Source organism: Macadamia integrifolia, chromosome 3 (genome assembly GCF_013358625.1).
Source record: "Macadamia integrifolia cultivar HAES 741 chromosome 3, SCU_Mint_v3, whole genome shotgun sequence".
NCBI lineage: Eukaryota > Viridiplantae > Streptophyta > Magnoliopsida > Proteales > Proteaceae > Macadamia > Macadamia integrifolia.
In genome coordinates, this window is record NC_056559.1 from 37,160,538 (window position 1) to 37,177,906 (window position 17,369).

The following is a 17,369-nucleotide window of genomic DNA, read 5'->3' on the forward strand; positions in this document are numbered from 1 at the left end:
ATGACATTGCAACATTTTCCTTTTCAAATGGTTGCAGATCATCAACAATTTACCTCTCTATTTTTTTCTATTTTTACTTTTACAACATTTTGGGTGTGTTTGGTGGGAAGATACTAATAAAATAAACAAACCTAGATAATGATCAATATAAAAACAAAGGAAAAAATTATGTGATTTTTTCCCCTTTTTCTATTCGTTTCTTGCTCACCAAACACAACCTTGGGAATAAGACAGCTAACAAATTCAGTATACGAGTCAATCAGAGAGAAGATTAAAACCGCACACCCAAAAAAAAAAAAAAAAAAAAAAAGGGAGAAATTAGCTTTCGTTTCCTTCCTACTTCGTCTCTGCTTACAAAATATTGACTCTGGTCCAACGTGTAATTTGTGAATGAGCTGCAATCCTCCGACACTTAACCGCCTTCTCAGCACCATCTTTTTTCGATTTACGTTTCACAGAATTAGGCGAAGAAAAACTTCCAAATTCCAATTCGGGCTCCCACTGAAACTTTCTTTGTTAAGAGGCCAGTGTGAGAGAGTGAGAGAGAGAGAGAGAGTAGAGGGATCATAGATTCACAGGTCTGCTTCTAAACATCTCTATTGAAGTTCGTCTCGAATCTGGATTTCTGCTAGATCTCATATTTCTGGCGTGTGGGTCGATGGTTTCTTCTTAGCACCTTCTCACAGCTCTTCATTTTGGTAAGTTCCTTCTCACAGCTCTTCGGTTGATGATGGGTTTTCCTTAATTCATGTTCTTTGTGGTTGTCTAGATTCTTTATTCTGAACGTCTTATTAACCTCATTTAATTTGGATTCTGTATAACTTTATTAACTCTGTTCTTATGTCATTCCAATTTTCCCATTTGGGGTTCTCATTTAATGCACTCATTGTGCTTCTGACTCTCTCTGTCTGCCCTGACTAGTTTCTCCTTCTAACAATTTCTCAAGGGGCTCTATTTTCAAGTAGAATATTCTGCATTTAGTTTACCAAGTCCAAATTTTCTTCCCAATTCTCTCTGATATCTTTTTATTATTTTTTTGATCAACTGGATTTGTTTTATTTTCAGATGTTACCTTCCTCTGCTGCAATTAGTCGAGATGAGAGGAGCAATTGGTACCTCGCCCAGTCCGATTGAGACGAGGCACAGACTACCTGGGTCAACGTGAGTTTCTCTGTTCATTCTTTTGTCCCGTTAAAAAGAAAAAAAATAGAAAGAAAAAAAGAGAGAGTCTTTTTTGGTTCTGTTTTTTGTGGTGTCTGTTCCTCTGTCCATATGAATCATCGAACTGGCTGTATTATGATAGAAGTTTCTAACTTAAGGCGTATTAATTTTCCTTTGCTTTTCTTTTTCGGCTTTATTACTGAATGGCAAAGCTTAACGTCCGTTTGATAAGAATGTGATGATCTATTTATCAAATGGAGGGCTCATCAGTTATCTTCCTGATATTTACTGGCATTCATCTGTGTTTTCCACCATTGTTTTTGACATAACTGTGGGTGATTTGGTTATGAGATGCCTTTGCGGCAATTATGTACTATCGTTTCATCATTGTTTTCCTTCAGGATCCTGGGGCTTCAAGTCCAAGTGGTTTCTTCAGTATTTCAGTTCTTTGACTTCAGAGCCACAGGGCTCATGGAGCGGAACGCTGTAATTTTATACAGCTTCACCAAGCTTATTCAAGTTGCTTTTAGACCAAGAAATTTATCAAAGTTATAAATTAACATATCAAAATGGTGTGCAGAAGTTGATAGAAACACAGATGCAAATTTTCATATTGAATTGAAGGAAGAGGGTTTCTGACACCGACATTGTGGGTGGAATCCCCCACATCAAACCAATCGGGGGTGCTGGAAATGATTTCTTTAAAAGGGGTTTACACATGATCAAGGAGGAGAGAGAGTGTCAGGGATGTGAGATGGTGTGGGAAAGCATCCCCACTGATGGCATGGGGTTCTTTTCCCTAAATTGAATAAGTTGTGTGAGAAAGTGCTCAAAACGTACCAAGATCAGGTCCCTTGGTGTACGGTGTTTGTAGATGATATTTTTTTGGTTGATGAAACAAATGTTGGGATAAATGCAAAGTTGGATTTATGGATATCAATCTTGGAATAAAAAAGTTTTAAGAGTAGTGGGAAAACTGAGTATATGTTGTGTAACTTTAGTAAACATAGGACTAAGGGTGGGGTAGTCAAAATTGATGATAGGGAGTTGCAACAAACTGATAACTTTAGATAACTAGTTTCAATCATGAATACAGAAGGAGAAATAGAGGATGATATTATACAAAGAATTAGGATAGTGTGGATGAAATGGAGGAGTGCATCTGGGGTGTTGTGTGATCGACGACATATCCCTTTCAAACTCAAGGGGAAATTTTATAGAACAGTTATACGATCAGTAATGACATATGTGGCTGAATGTTGGGCAGTAAAGAAAAAACATTTGAACAACTTAATGTGATGAAATGAGGATTTTGTGTTGGATGATGACTGGTAAAACTAGGAAAGATAGAATAAAAAATGAACAACTTAGAGCAGATCTTGGGGTTGCCCTATTCATCATAAGTTGTGAGAAACTCGTCTGATGTGGCATCGGCATGTGCGACAGAGGCCTTTGAAAAGAAGCAAAATTAATCACCTAAAGCAATGTTCTTCGATGGTTTAGTTTATGATTGTTAATCTATTAAGATTCTTGTTTTACCTCCTTTTCTCTCCAGAACTTGATATCAACGTTCAAAGATTAATCCATTTCTTTGGTTCTCCCAACACAGCCAAGATGAGTTTATTAAGCAGTTAGCTTTGGAATGTAGATCAGTAAATTAGTTTACAAGGGTGAAATTGAACTTGAAAAAAGTATCTAATGGCTACATGAAGTTTAGAAGGGGAGCTGTAGATGACTGATAAGCTTCTCTTTATTGTCCTAATCATTATTCTGAATGTATTGTGTTTAGCTTTTTAATCAGGGATGTCTGGGCATTTTTCCAAAAATATATAATGATTTAAACTTTTGTTCATGTTCTTTTTGTCCTTTTAATCTGTTTGTTAGGGCATGTTGGCAAGCCAATCCATGACCCTTGTCTTGTAGGAGCACCTGCTTATGGCCATTGTTGACCAAGAATAATGTATGCAACATTTATGAGAATAACATCATATTATAGTGTCAAAGTATTTTCCAGTGGAAGTAGAAATTATGCGCATATTTTTACTTCCCAAGAAGTCAGTTTGTTGATCCATGCCATTTTATACAATTGAGTATGAGGCTCTTTAGGCAATTTCAAGAGAAATTATTCAACTGGGGAGTCAGACACCCTAGTGCTTGTAGAAAATGCTGACGAATATGGAAACTTCCATTCACAAAATATTGGGGGAACTGCACACAGTGTGATCAGATAAAATGAGGTAACTATGCTTTTACCTTTCTTGTGATAGGCCTGTGCAGTGTTTCTGCATGAGATATCAAAGGGTCTCGATGTTCCTACACTTGATATTTTCTTTTTCTAGCTACTTCATTGATGTATTATAGGTGCAAGAATAAAGATTTGCTGATACTTCAGTTTCTTGTTGAAGATATCGACATGGATGAGTGGCAAAACCAGGAAAGAGCAAAAATGAACAACACAGGCAAATAGGTGAAGTAATTTAGGAGTGGCTCGGATAGGCGATCAGTTGAGGGAAAATTGCTTGAGGTTGTTTCAGCATGCACAACGAAGGCCATTGGGCACTCCTGTGAGGAGGCATATGGTGCATAGCAGAGGAGCTAGAAGAACAAGGGTAGACTGAAAATTATCTGGGGTGAAATGGTGGGAAAAGATATGGATTGCTATGCGTTAATCAACACTATTGACTTCAAATAGAGTTGAACAGAAAAACAGGATTCCTGTAGCATTTAGCCTTAGGTATTGATTGCTATGGGTTAACCAACACTATGACATCTAATAGAGTTGAACAGAAAAACAGGATTCCTATAGCATTTAGCCAGGATAAGGCTTAGTTGAGTTGGTTGAGTTGAGAGCTATATTTGTAAGTTGTGCTGAAACCCTGTAGCGTAGAGGATTTCCTTTGTATCTCTACATTCATCCCTTCCTTACTTCTTCTCTTCATGTTAAAAAGACGATTGCAATGGAAATTACAGGCTATTATTATACATGCCAAAAAGACTTCCATTCTCATTTTATGCTCTACGGGACATCCTAAAGGTAGTTCCTTTATGTGGACTACTCATCCAGATAAGACCCTAGTGGTTAACCATCTTATTTGTAGGAGCCATACTTTGTTCAATGTTTCTCTTTTCTGTCAAGACTCTGAATCTGTTTAAACAGTTCTTTTGCTGAGGAAATTTGGGAAGGAATTTTTGCCATTACATGGTTTGGTTGGGTTCCTCCAGATGGTATCCTCTCACTCTTTAGATTGTAGCCATTTGTAGGATGCTCAAATTTTTTGGTCAGGGTTTGGAGATAGTGGACCTTTGATATTTTTGTAAATCCATTGCTGTTTTCACTCCTTGTACTATATAGGGGGCCTCTTCTTTCTCTATATCAATAAAGAATCCACAAAAAAATTGATGGGTTTCCAGTTATGCTAACAGGCTCATTCTTTTAATTTCACATTAGTTTGAGGGGTAGTCCTAGAGATTATAATTTACAGGCATAGCAAGGGATCCTCCGATGAGGTGGTAGGGACAGATTTAAAGGTTCAATTTATAAGAAGACCACGTGGTCCAAGTTAGACTTGAATGTGTTAGTTGGATTCCTCTAGAGATTTCAAATAGTTTAAGGAAATGACAAATATGAATGTATTCTACCACGAAATGACAAATTATTATGTTATTGTCCCAACCAAGGGATATTTAGGATTTAGCATGTGGACATAATTCTGGGATTTGGTTTTAGTTTTGATTTTCTTTAGTTTTCAGTGGCTCCACATCTTGCAGGTTGATTGAATATTTTATCTTTTACATTTTACTGTAAGATTTCTTCTGGTGACAGATTGAAAAGGTTGTTGCCATTCATAGGGAAGTACTAAATCTTTATATGCCCTTGCATTGTCCTTAATAATAATTGATTGAAATGTTATTCTTTATAATTCACCAAAAAAAAAAAAAAAAAAGAAAGAAGAAGAAGAAGAAGAAGTTATTTTTTATAAGTGAGTCTCTAACCTTCTCAAGCTTTCCTGCATCACACATCATTGTTATCTATCCCCACCCCGCCAAAAAAAAAAAACTGTCCTATTGCCCTTTGACCTTATTAGCCGCTGATCTATATTTGACTGCTTGCTTGATACAGTGATGACACAAATAAGAGAAGGTCTATAAGAAATAAAGATGTCAAAGATATTGAGAAGCCCTTCCACCTTCCTGTCCAAGAATGGAGTTTGAACTGCAAGTTTTTATCTTTGAAACTTGTCCTTGTTCTCATTATATGTGGCACTTTTTTAACTCTCCTCCTCTCTCCGGCAATATATAGTGTTGATCATCTATCAAACCCTGGTTCTCGGTATGTTTTATTTCCTTTTCTCCCTGCTCACACTTCTTAATTCTGACTGGTGTTTTGGATTTGTTTCTCTGTTCGCCAAAAGATGAGTAAAAGGCATTTTGAGGCTGTGTAGTATGTTGGCATGAATACAATGGGTCTTGACCATGGTTTCCGAGGATCGTATTTGATCAATCAAATAGCCAATACATCTCACAATGTATCAACCAATCCGGTGGCAATGTGTAGCTCAAGCTTTTGTGCAGTGGATTCGCCAATCCACACCACTGCAGACGACTAGTGTTTCAATACTGATCTTAGAATCCTTTGGTTTCCATGGTGATCTACATTGATCTCCTTGGTCATAAAAATTGATATGATTGGATGATTGTAACCATACAACCATTTGTAGATTCAGTTTTTGATGTTGGCGCATTTTGATTTTCTACTGAGAGAACATCATATATGGGATCCAACAAATGCTCAAGTGCATTATGCTACCTTCTTTTTAAGTTTTTTAGCTTCTGTTTTCTTCCTTTAAAGTGTCAGGCATACATGGTTCAGGAAAAATTAGTTACAACTGTCTTCCCTCTATTAAAAGAGCATGCTTAGCTTTTAGATCTGATGTAATTCCATGGAGGCATTTTAGCACTAAACAGAAAAGTATTATTTCTGACTGTCTAAAGATATTGAAACCTAATACTTTTTGTGCAGGCCAAGTATTGTAGACAGGTGGATGTGGGAGAGGCCCATTGCAGATCCACGTTATGTGTCACATATACATGCTAACTGGGGTCAGATCTCAAAAACCATTGGGGGACTAGCTGGAAAAAAAGGACTTCAGGGAATAGGCCTATTAAACTTCAATGACAGTGAGAATGATCATTGGAAGCAACTTTTACCAGGGGCTGAGCATGTTGTTGTGAACCTGGATTATATCGGGAAGGATGTCAGTTGGGAGACCTTATACCCAGAATGGATAGATGAGGAAGAAGAGTCAGAAGTTCCTGTTTGTCCATCTCTACCTGAGCCCAAAGTTCCCAAAAAGACACGGCTTGGTCTCATTGCTGTCAAGCTTCCCTGCCGCAAGTCTAGTAACTGGTCGAGAGATATTGCTCGGTTGCATTTGCAGCTAGCAGCTGCAAGGCTAGCTGTCTCTGCTAAAGCCTACCATCCTGTGTATGTGCTCTTTGTGACTGACTGCTTCCCAATCCCAAATCTCTTCAGCTGCAGGGAGCTTGTGGTACATGAAGGGAATGCATGGCTATATAAGCCGAACTTGGGTACGTTGAGACAAAAGCTCCAGCTCCCTGTTGGGTCATGCGAACTTGCAGTTCCACTCAAGGCCAAAGGTCAGTCTTAATATATTTCATTAGCTTCAATCATGTTTTTTGAGAATCCTATTAGGTGCAATGGAAGCCAGTGGGTCTCCATCCTTTAGAGAATGCATGTTTGCTAGTCGACTTCATATATAGACCTGGTTATGGGTTTGGTTCTACTTTGGCCATAAGACAATCTATTTTGAGCCATGCTAGGTTCTGGTTTTTTCTTCTCCCACGGTTTATTTTGGTCCTTCATGAATTAGTGCCAAAAAGTAGTCTATGTCACAGCCTGTAGACTCCTGATTTGACTTCTCTCTTCCTGGGTGGAATCCAATCCCCACAGAAACAAATATAGTCTTAGTGAGAAGTGCAAGTATGCATGACTGTACCGAGTCAACTAGTCAAGTGCCTGAGACATTTGACTCCCAACTCTATGGACTATATTGAGTCTTAGGAATTGGGTCCTGTATTATTTAGTGAAAGAGAAAAATGTTTAAGAATAATAAAACATGAAAGTTTGATAGGCCCTTCTCCCTAATGGGTTAATATGACTCTATTGAGAGTCTACTCTCAACCTTGGACAGTACCCTATCTGAAACCCTACACGAAAGAGAGAATCACAGGGTTGCAGTATCCAGACTAACTATTACCAAAATCTGAGTTTTAGTTTCGTTGTCCTACCTGAATTTATTTTTACTCCAAACCTCGAAATTTTTCTTATTTTTTGAACATGTACTTCAAAATTTTTAAGTTTCTTGCATGTCTTTTCCGTGATGCTAATTCCGAAGCCTTGGACGAGTACGTATAAAAAATTGGAGTAGTACATATAAAAAAAATTGGTCATTAATTCTGTCCATATTTAGATGAAAGATTTTAAACCCTGGGAAGACATCGGTGCTCAAGAAGTTATTAAATTATAAACTAGGTTGTCTTCTTCTTCTTCTTCTCTCTCTTTTCATGTTTTAGTACTCAAATAAATATTGGAAAATCTTGTTGTCACCACAAAGGGATGAATCGTTATAACCATGGGTCTCATTCTGCCAAATGGAAGAGTGATGGAACAAATCCAACTGTTGTATATCTAGGAAATGGTCTGGATTAGCCACATGTCAAAATTCAGTCTCAAATTTAATCAATCCTCTTTCCATGTAATGGCATATCCTTCCATGTATATAAACTGTCTTTCTAGTCCTGAATTTTTAATGGTTTTGTTCTACGATGTGGACAACTTTAATTGGGTTGAAACTTGACATTGAATAGGGGACTATGGGGTCTTCTCATCCACAAAATTCAGCCCCATTTGAGTGGCCAACATGGCAGAAATGATAAATGGTTAAAAAAATCAAATGTCACCAACATGATGATTAGAAGCTAAACCCAATTTACTAACAATGATTAAGGTTTTAAAAAAATATAATAACTTAACTTCTCCTTGGTATTGGTGGACTTAATATATAGGAGAAACAAAATGCGAACCACAACTTCATCTAAATATAATTTATAAAGTTCTATAACATAGAAATCATACACTCATTCAGTTGACTTCTAAAATTATTACACTTGTGAGCCCTCCAAGTTATGCCAAACAGTTTGAATCAGAGAGATTTGCCTCCTTTTCTATGCAAATTCTCTATTTGTGAAACAACTAATATGTTTTCCATGTCAAGGACATGCATAAGAAGATTTGTGTGCATGTCATAGTTGTCAAGGCATCGCCTAGGCGACGGCTAGACGTCCAGGCAGTTTGCCTGGGGCCTAGGCGACAGTCGCCTTATTGCACTGCATGCCGCCTTGTGTTTTGGCACTTGTTTATGCCAAATATCATTTAAATATATTCATTTACTTAAGATATTATTCATAAATAAGCAAATACCCCCTATTTGAATCCAATAAAAATAGTTTAAAAATCAAAATCCAAAAGGATAAAAAGTCAACCCCCTAATCCAAGAAGAAAAACTGGATTTTGGTTATAGGGGCGATTTTCAACTTTTAAATGCTGGAGTTTTTCTCAATTATGAAAATTTTATGAATTCTATTATGTTAAAACATTGCTAAAAACCAAAAGTCCGGTAAAATAATTTTTTGTTTCGATATCCATAAAATTATTTTCATTCAGGCGATTTTAATAGCATTCACACACTTAAAAATAAGTTTGACCGGAGCATAACTTTGTCATTACAACTCATATTTAAGTAATCTTAGACTTGTTGGAAAGCTGGTTTTATATTATAACTGATACAAAAAGTCTCATATAAAAATAATATCATTTGACCAGTCAAACTTATTATAGAACCATAGCATTTTTTGAAATTTTGATTTTTTATAACTTAATATGACTTAATGTTAATTTTTTATGATTTAATATGGCTAAATGTTGATTTTTAATGACTTGATATTTCTTAATCTTGATTTTTTATGATATAAGGTATATATAGCTTACTAAATAATGTTAGAAAATAGGGAAAATAAAAAATAACAATTGGTCGCCTTGTGCGCCTCAAGACGTGCGCTTTCTCGCCTAAGCGCTTAGACAACCCTCCACCGCCTTAGTTCGTCTTGGCGCCGTGACAACTATGGTGCATGTATATTGTTTGAAATTTGAACATCATCTGATAATTCTGGTGGAATGGACTTAAATCCTAAAAGGTTATTGCAAGTTTGGTTCTTATCGCTGAAATCCGAAATTGAAATAACCAAGTTATTTCAGGTGACTTTGATCAAAATTCAATTTCTTTGCATGCATACGCAACGGTGCTTTCTCTCTTTCTTTCGACTCTGTGCATGTATTAGATTTTTCTACTGTAAAAAGGGAGAACAAGCAACGTAATTTGGCCCAACTAAGATTTTTAGGACAACCAAATAGTCCTAATAAAATTAGCCATCTGATCCAATCCAAAAAAATTATGATTCTATATTGGATGATTAAGTACAGCCTATGGAATTAACTTTATTTGAGAGGTCTCAGTGGTAGAACCCAATATATTATGTGCCCAACATCCATGGTTCCCACAGGCATAGATTATTTCACCAATTAACCAGGAATTTGATTTGTTAGGGACTTCTAGGAATTTAATTTGTTACATATTTCTGTTTACTAATGATTTCTAAAAAATCTCTGCAAAAACAGAGCGGGTGTACACAGGAAAAATGCACCGGGAAGCATATGCGACAATATTGCATTCAGCTCATATATATGTCTGTGGTGCCATTACCGCAGCCCAGAGCATTCGCATGTCTGGTTCAACCAGGGATTTGGTGATACTTGTTGATGAGACAATCAGCGAGTATCACAGAGGGGGCCTTGAGGCGGCAGGCTGGAAGGTCCGGACAATCCAGAGGATCAGGAATCCAAAAGCAGAACCTGAAGCCTACAATGAGTGGAATTACAGCAAGTTCCGTCTTTGGCAGCTGACAGACTATGACAAGATTATCTTCATTGATGCAGACCTGCTTATACTAAGGAACATCGATTTCTTATTTGGGATGCCAGAGATTACTGCGATTGGAAACAATGCCACCCTGTTCAATTCTGGTGTGATGGTCATTGAGCCATCAAATTGCACATTCAATCTTCTGATGGATCACATCAATGAGATAGTGTCCTACAATGGTGGGGATCAGGGGTACCTAAATGAAATCTTTACATGGTGGCACCGCATCCCAAAACACATGAATTTCTTGAAGCATTTCTGGATAGGTGATGAGGAGGAGAAGAAACAAATGAAGATCCATCTTTTTGGGGCTGATCCCCCAATCCTGTATGTCCTCCATTATCTGGGTCTTAAGCCGTGGCTATGTTTTCGAGACTATGACTGCAACTGGAATGTCGACATACTACAGGAATTCGCAAGTGATGTTGCACACAAGCGGTGGTGGAAGGTGCATGATGCAATGCCAGAGAACTTGCAAAAATTTTGCCTGCTGAGGTCCAAGCAGAAGGCAGGATTGGAGTGGGACCGGAGGCAAGCTGAGAAGGGCAACTACAGTGATGGGCATTGGAAGATTAAGATACAGGATCCCCGTCTAAAAATATGCTTTGAGGATTTCTGCTTCTGGGAGAGTATGTTATGGCACTGGGGTGAGAAAAACTGGACAGACAATGCAACTGTCACCCCAACTATACCTGCAGTAACCAAAGCGGTAAACTAAAACAAGTTTTTCTCTTTGTAGGGTGTTGCGGAGTCTCTTGCCCTCAATTTTTTTTAATCAAAGTCTCATATCCTTAATTTGATCAGCCTATTTTGTTGTACCACATTTGCCCAAAAAAGAGTCAAACCCCCCCCCCCCCCCAATTCCTTCTCCCCTTTCTCTTTCTCAGCTCAACATTGTATCATTGTCAAAAAAATTCAGGTTTTTGATGTTCGTTTCATAATCAGGGCATTAAGAAATTTTTTTTCTTTGAGATTGATGTACTTGTAGCTTTTCATGGTATCGGTAGTTTTTCATAAGAGGCGCTGGGGAATTGTCAAATATTTGATAACTCTTAATTGATGAGCATTCTACTTAATAATGATATCCTTTCCGGATACCCCTCTTCCCAACACCCTCAGCCCATCCTCTGCCGAGAAAAAGGATGGATATCCTTTTTGGGGTTTGGTCAACTCCATTAGAGGTGAATTCCATTAAAAGAGAACGGTGGTGACTGTGCGTGTGGTGGTGTGGTGGTTGATGGAAACACTTTGGGGATTTGATTGGGACGGTGCACCTGAAAGGATGGAGCATTGAAAATAAGTGTATGGGCAAACTGCAAGTTTCTCAAGTAGTGGAATTGCCACTAAGATATTCTGTGTAGGGCATCCACTTTTGTAAGAGGTAGAGAGCCCTGGGGTGTTTTATCTTAAAACTGTAGGGAGTTGGTGATGCTGAATGGTCTGACATCAGTCTCTGTTGATTAAGATGAATTTGTTTAAATCAACTGAGTTTCTAGAGTGCTTATTTTGTTTCTGGAAAAAGGCGGGTACGCAACCACAGTGTTGACGTCACCTCACAAGTTATCTCTCCTCTGGGTGTGTTTGATGTCAATATAAGTGTCTTATTCCATATTAGCATAACGTCGGCCGTCAAGACTAGATAAAACGAAATTCCTGTTATGGATAGGAGTATTTTTCATCTTCTATTCTCTTGAGCCAAGACAGATTAGTTATTTCGTCTCCTTGGTTCATGTGGTGTGGCTTCCAAGCCTTCCATAGATAAGGAAAATTCAGATAAGCTGCGCGGGTACTTTGTGAAATTGGAAGGCCTATTCTCCTTGTCTCCTTGACTCCTTGTGCAGAGGGATTTATGTCCATCCTTCCATACCACCAATCATGGTTCTAAAAAGCCTCATTTGAACCGAAGTAAATACCTTTTGGAATAGTGGAAGCTGACATCAAACAGTGAAGTCCCCGTGAAACACAAAAAGCTGATCACAAACAAACTATATAGTGGAGTATAGGACAAACATACTCGTCTGACTTGGACCTTCATTTGAGAAATCATTACCACTGGCGTGAGAAATGAAAATTGTTAACAGTCACCGGTGACCCATCACTATTAAGAGCATCTCCTTTTAGTGGAAGCAACAACGGCTCAATGGACATATCTGAAAGCTGATTTGCCTATTATTATGGTTGATTATTACTTGATGATTGTAACACATGCTGGTTCTTTCCCTCTTGATGGACCCACGAGCTTGCAACTATATGTGGTATTTCGAGTTGTAAGTTGTAACCAGACAAGATCCTCTCATACATTAAGCTGTAGGGTCGAAACTGACACTTTTTTCTTTAACAGAATTAGAACTTTCTTCATTAAACGAATCTATCCTCCACCTTCACATTTGTGTGGTTTCCATCTTTAGAGTAGAAAATATCTCTCTCATGCTATCACCAACTCTAGTGACCGTGGCAGGAGGTGGGTTCTGGGTAATACTCAAAGTGAGGGATTTGAGAAAAAAGAAAATAAAATAGGAGAAGAGATGTCTAATTGTTGGTGGAAGTAATGATTGAGGTGAAGAAAAAAATATGAATATATGGGATAGTGGAAGAGAGGTGGGTTTTAAAATCTCATCAAGATCTCTGTGTGTTTTTGGTGATCACTTGCAAGGGACTATGACTGGAGCTGTAGCAATGAACGGAATCCAACAGATGAGCAATGAAAACTTGGCTTTGATACCATGAAAGAATTGGAATTTTGTGACCAAAGTCAATTGAATTTTCACTGCTAATGAAGGTAAATTATATACAGAAGAGGAGAATATTTCTCCATAAGGAAAGACAATCAGAATCCTAATGAAAGAAAACTAATATTTACATCAAGGAAAGAATTTCACAAATAAATAATAAGTATAACGGAGGAAAGATATATATAAGAAGGAAAGTGTTAAGTTTGTCTTGAATTCTTGATCCATTTTGAAGATTGACCAAATCCGACATATTTTGGTGACGACCCGAATGAGAAATTTTCTGAGATCTGTGATGGAAGCAGAGGGCTTGGGCCGATACACCTCCGCGGTATGGTTCGACCGGATGGACCGCGACCCGATGGGTCGACCCACGTTTTTGGAGTATATATAATGTACTATTGCTTGTTGAGAAAGTCACTGTATTCTAGGTTTTCATGCAGCTAGGGTTTCAGGGTGAGTTTTTTCTCGCTGCTGCTAGGGTGTAAATCTCTCTTCTGCATAGTGAATCATCTTCTTCTTCGCCCGAGGACTAGCACACCACCCTGGTGTGTGAACCTCGTTAAATCTCTGTGTCGTATGGATCTATTGTCTCTTTATTATTCGTGTTTTTTTGGTATTTGTTCTACCAGAAAGATATATACAAGGCAGGTACACAGTATAGAAGGTGTAAATTCTCTACGTGAAGAATATGCTTAGCATTATCCATGTGAAGAATATGCTCAACACACACAATTCCATTGATTGGATGAGGATCCCAATCTATGGTTTTCAAATGGTTTCATACAAAATGAATGCAGTCCAAAGTGTTCTTTGTTATTGAACATGCCCTGTCTACAGAGGATCTCAATCCTCCTTTCGTGCACAAGCTCTTACCGGGGAGAATCAGCGTTGAAACCTTTGTAGTGAGGGGGAGAGAGGGGTTGCTTTTTAGAGTTGGACGGTCTTTGGGAACGTACGTTATAGGTAATGAAAAATGATAAACCAACAAACACTTTCTTACTGAAGTATTAAAAAAAAATATTATCAATCAAGATTTTCTCTTTCCAATAACATAGATGTAATTATCAGAACATATAAATGAAACCAAGCCACCAGATTGTATCACTAATAATACAACTCTTACTACTAAAGGGAGTTGCAGTGATCAAGAAGATGTAGGGATCCACTCATCCCCTTGAATAAAATTCTGCAAGGAGTAGGCATTGACATGCTTCTCGGGTATCTGATTACTCCAGTTCACTCTTCCAGTCAAATTTGCACCGGCACCGGAATTCGCAAACTCGCCGTAATACAGTGTTGATAAGGCAAAGTCGCCGTCCCACGGCAACCACCCAGGTGGGCTAATAAGGGCTTCCAGATTACAATGCATGAAGACTGTTCTTGAGTACTCCTTCCATGGCCTCCCCAAGAAATTCTTGTGAACCTTGGGATTACTGTAGTACAAGCTCATGTATTTATCCGTTCCATTGATCACGCAGTTTTGGAAAACGAACCCTGTGGACTGGGCCGGGTCGGTCCGACCATGGGCCGTCACTGCATTTTTCTCACCTTTCTCTGGTTCGACCTGTCGTGGACGGATCAGAATGACCGAGTCTTGGAACACAGCGGCCGAGTTGCCAAAGATGAAATCGACGTTGCCTTCTATGTGGCACCCCTTGTAGTATTGGCGTAGGGAGTGAGCGTAAACAGTGTCTTGGTTGCCCAAGAGTTCACAGTTCTCGATTATCGATAGGTCGCTGTCCAACCGTAATGCGACGGCTTGCGCTGCATCCGGTCCAGCCGTATTCTGTATCGTCAGGTCCCGTGCCATGAAGCCGTCTCCTAAAACCCCTGCATCCATATACCATAAGTTGTTAAAAAAAAAAAAAAAAAAAACTGTTTTTTTTTTTCAGTGACACCATAACTTCCAATGGTAGTAAGAGAGAGGTCGTCGATGGATTTTGTGTATAGAGAATTCGCCGTGAAAATCAAGAGTGAAGGATTTCACTTTCCATTTTTCTTATGGATTAGGTTTGGGATTTCACTTTCCATTTTTCTTATGGATTTGATTTGACAAGCAGATGTATGCATGTGCATTCCCGCTCTCTGCGCTCTCAAGAATCTACTACCCGATTTGAAATCTCCATGTGTCAGCTATGATGTCACGATCCACATCGTCTTGTAGCGTACCCCAAACCACATTAGGTGGGCCCCACAGGAATGACATAGATGTAGACAGTATGATACTTTTGTTGCTTTTACTTCACATTTGGATTTACTTACCGACGGTTGGCGTGTTGTAAGTTGTAACGCCAGACTTGCCCACACTCAAGGAGCCTGTAATGACTGTTTTGCCCATGCCATCACCTATAAAGACCAAGTTCTTCTTCTCCAGTGGGACACGTACGATCTCCTCGTACACACCGGCCTTGATACTGATGACAAACTTACGATCTAACCGGTTGTCGGGTGCAGCGTCAACCGCTGCCTGCACCGTCTTGTAACAGCCGGAACCCTCATCCTTACAGACCGTAACGTTCGCCGGTGAACCCGCCGGCAAACCACCTATGAAACCGGAAACTGATCCTCCAGCCACACCGTCTTCCCAGAACCCGGACCTCTCCGTCATCGGGGGTCTCCAAGACTCGAGCTTGTCCTGGAAAAGGTCGTAGGAGATCATCATACTAAGAGCATTGCTGGTCAGCCCAATCAACGAATCGAAAAACGCCATTGTTTGGTTGACAGTTTGACTATCGTTGACGTACTTAAGGGCTGACCAGCAATCGTACTGGTAGCAAAGAGCCGCGCTCATCCAAGCACGGGCGTCCTTGATCCTGCCACGTGGAAGGACGTCAGCCGCCGATGAGAGCCGGTATTCCGAGTTATGTAGGATCTCCAGGCAGGTCGTGGCCGCCTTGGAGCGGTTCAGATTGCCGGAAGAGGTGTCGCGGATGTTCTTCACCATGGACTGACCTGTCTTGAGGTTCTGAGCCGAGATGGACATGGCCGCTTGGACGATCTCGATGGGTTTCGCATTCTGAGTTAGATTGGAGGATTGAATTAAAGTGGCCACGCATGAGTCCGGAAACCGGGTTGCCTTACAGGCTTGGCGGATGATCTCTGGAGAGGCGGAAGCAGATTTTGGAATGGGTTTCTGGTTCGGTAATGAATATAGATGATGATAGGCTTTTGCAGAGGAGAGGGAAAAGATGAGGAGGAAGGAGAGGAGGGTGATAGAGATAAGGCAGGCCATGGCGAGGAAGAGCAAAATGGAGGGTTTTTCAGGATTTAATCGGTTTTCTCTGCATGATGAGACCAACTGAATTTATAACTCAAAAGTAAAGGGGTAAAATAGGGGTAGTGGGCCGTTTGTTTTTATAACGATAAGTGACGTTTTTGTCGTGGTAACAGCATTTAGGGTATGTACTGTAACATTCTAAAAAAAGGATAATGTTGTTTTTTCATTTTTTTCAACGGAAATGGAACAAAATCTGTACAATAAGTTTGGTTCAATTTCTTATTATTTTGAAATGAATTGTATTGTTTTTGGTTTTAGAGTCCCTTTTTGGGAACAAGAGAAACAAGTTTTTCACACTCAATTTATTTGCTTGAATCAAGTGACTCACTGAAGAGGTGAAAAACTGGAATTTGCGCTTAAAATATAACAATTAGGTGAATTCATGGGTGTGGTAAATCCTAATGCACATTTTTCTCTTAGAACAACCAGAGAAGAGAAACGAAGGAAAGGAGAGCAAGAACTCCTACTTCCTTCATCGTCTTCTTTGATCTGCCGTCTTCGTCTAGTGGATCAAAGTCTATTCAGTTTGGATCAAATTTAAAAAACCATTGATTAGCTTTAAATTTTATATAAAAATCATAACTTTGGCATCCATGGTGAAAATGGCATTTTATGCAAATATTGGCTTCTAATAAAAATGATTATGTGGAGTAAGAACTAAGTGTACCATTAGCCCCTTAGAGTTTTTCATTACGATAGTTTATTGTTTATCCGTACTCTTAGCTAAGTTCCGCGGTGTTGATCTCTTTGAAATTTTCCATTGGGTTTGTTCTGTGTTGTTTGATAGGATTCGTTGATTTGCTAGCATATTTGTGTTTTCAGATTTCTTATGGTTCGATGTTTCTCGGACATAAGAGATGTTTGCTAACCAAGCACTATGTGTTTGGCAATACAAGGAAGATTGGATTAAAATTGAATACATCTGGAAAAGGAATGAGATCTCTCAAAAGAGGAAATGATATCACGAAAGGGGAGAAGGATTTACAATCCTTATTGTCATGGTGATCTCTACCTACTTTCTTTCCTTGTAGATTTCCGCCTACTTTACTACCTTGTATAATGTATAGCCTCCCTTGATTCCTTCCATCAATTTGTATATCTTTTCTCTATTCTCTCATCATTCTCTTTAAAAAAAGAGAA

At 38.9% G+C, this 17,369-nt stretch overlaps 2 protein-coding genes across 6 annotated transcripts; one reads left to right on the top strand and one right to left on the bottom strand.

The window, feature by feature from the left end:
- Positions 1-302: 302 nt before the first annotated feature.
- On the top strand, positions 303-11,191 carry LOC122074628 (putative UDP-glucuronate:xylan alpha-glucuronosyltransferase 3). Of its 5 annotated transcripts, none has more exons than XM_042639539.1 (5): positions 304-698; positions 1,066-1,161; positions 5,282-5,491; positions 6,182-6,819; positions 9,917-11,191. In XM_042639539.1, the coding sequence occupies exons 2-5, from the start codon at positions 1,097-1,099 to the stop codon at positions 10,936-10,938; spliced, it is 1,935 nt and encodes a 644-aa protein (XP_042495473.1). In that variant the 5' UTR covers positions 304-698; positions 1,066-1,096; the 3' UTR covers positions 10,939-11,191. The 5 variants fall into 5 exon arrangements, with proteins under 5 accessions (XP_042495476.1, XP_042495477.1, XP_042495473.1 ...); XM_042639540.1 differs by having other exon boundaries at positions 304-578; XM_042639541.1 differs by lacking the exon at positions 304-698 and adding an exon at positions 742-760.
- Positions 11,192-13,929: 2,738 nt separating this feature from the next.
- On the bottom strand, positions 13,930-16,211 carry LOC122074637 (probable pectinesterase/pectinesterase inhibitor 51). Its single transcript, XM_042639552.1, has 2 exons — positions 15,215-16,211; positions 13,930-14,782 (listed from the first exon to the last, which is right to left on the bottom strand). Exons 1-2 carry the CDS (start codon positions 16,182-16,184, stop codon positions 14,097-14,099), a joined length of 1,656 nt encoding a protein of 551 aa, XP_042495486.1. The 5' UTR covers positions 16,185-16,211; the 3' UTR covers positions 13,930-14,096.
- Positions 16,212-17,369: the final 1,158 nt, after the last annotated feature.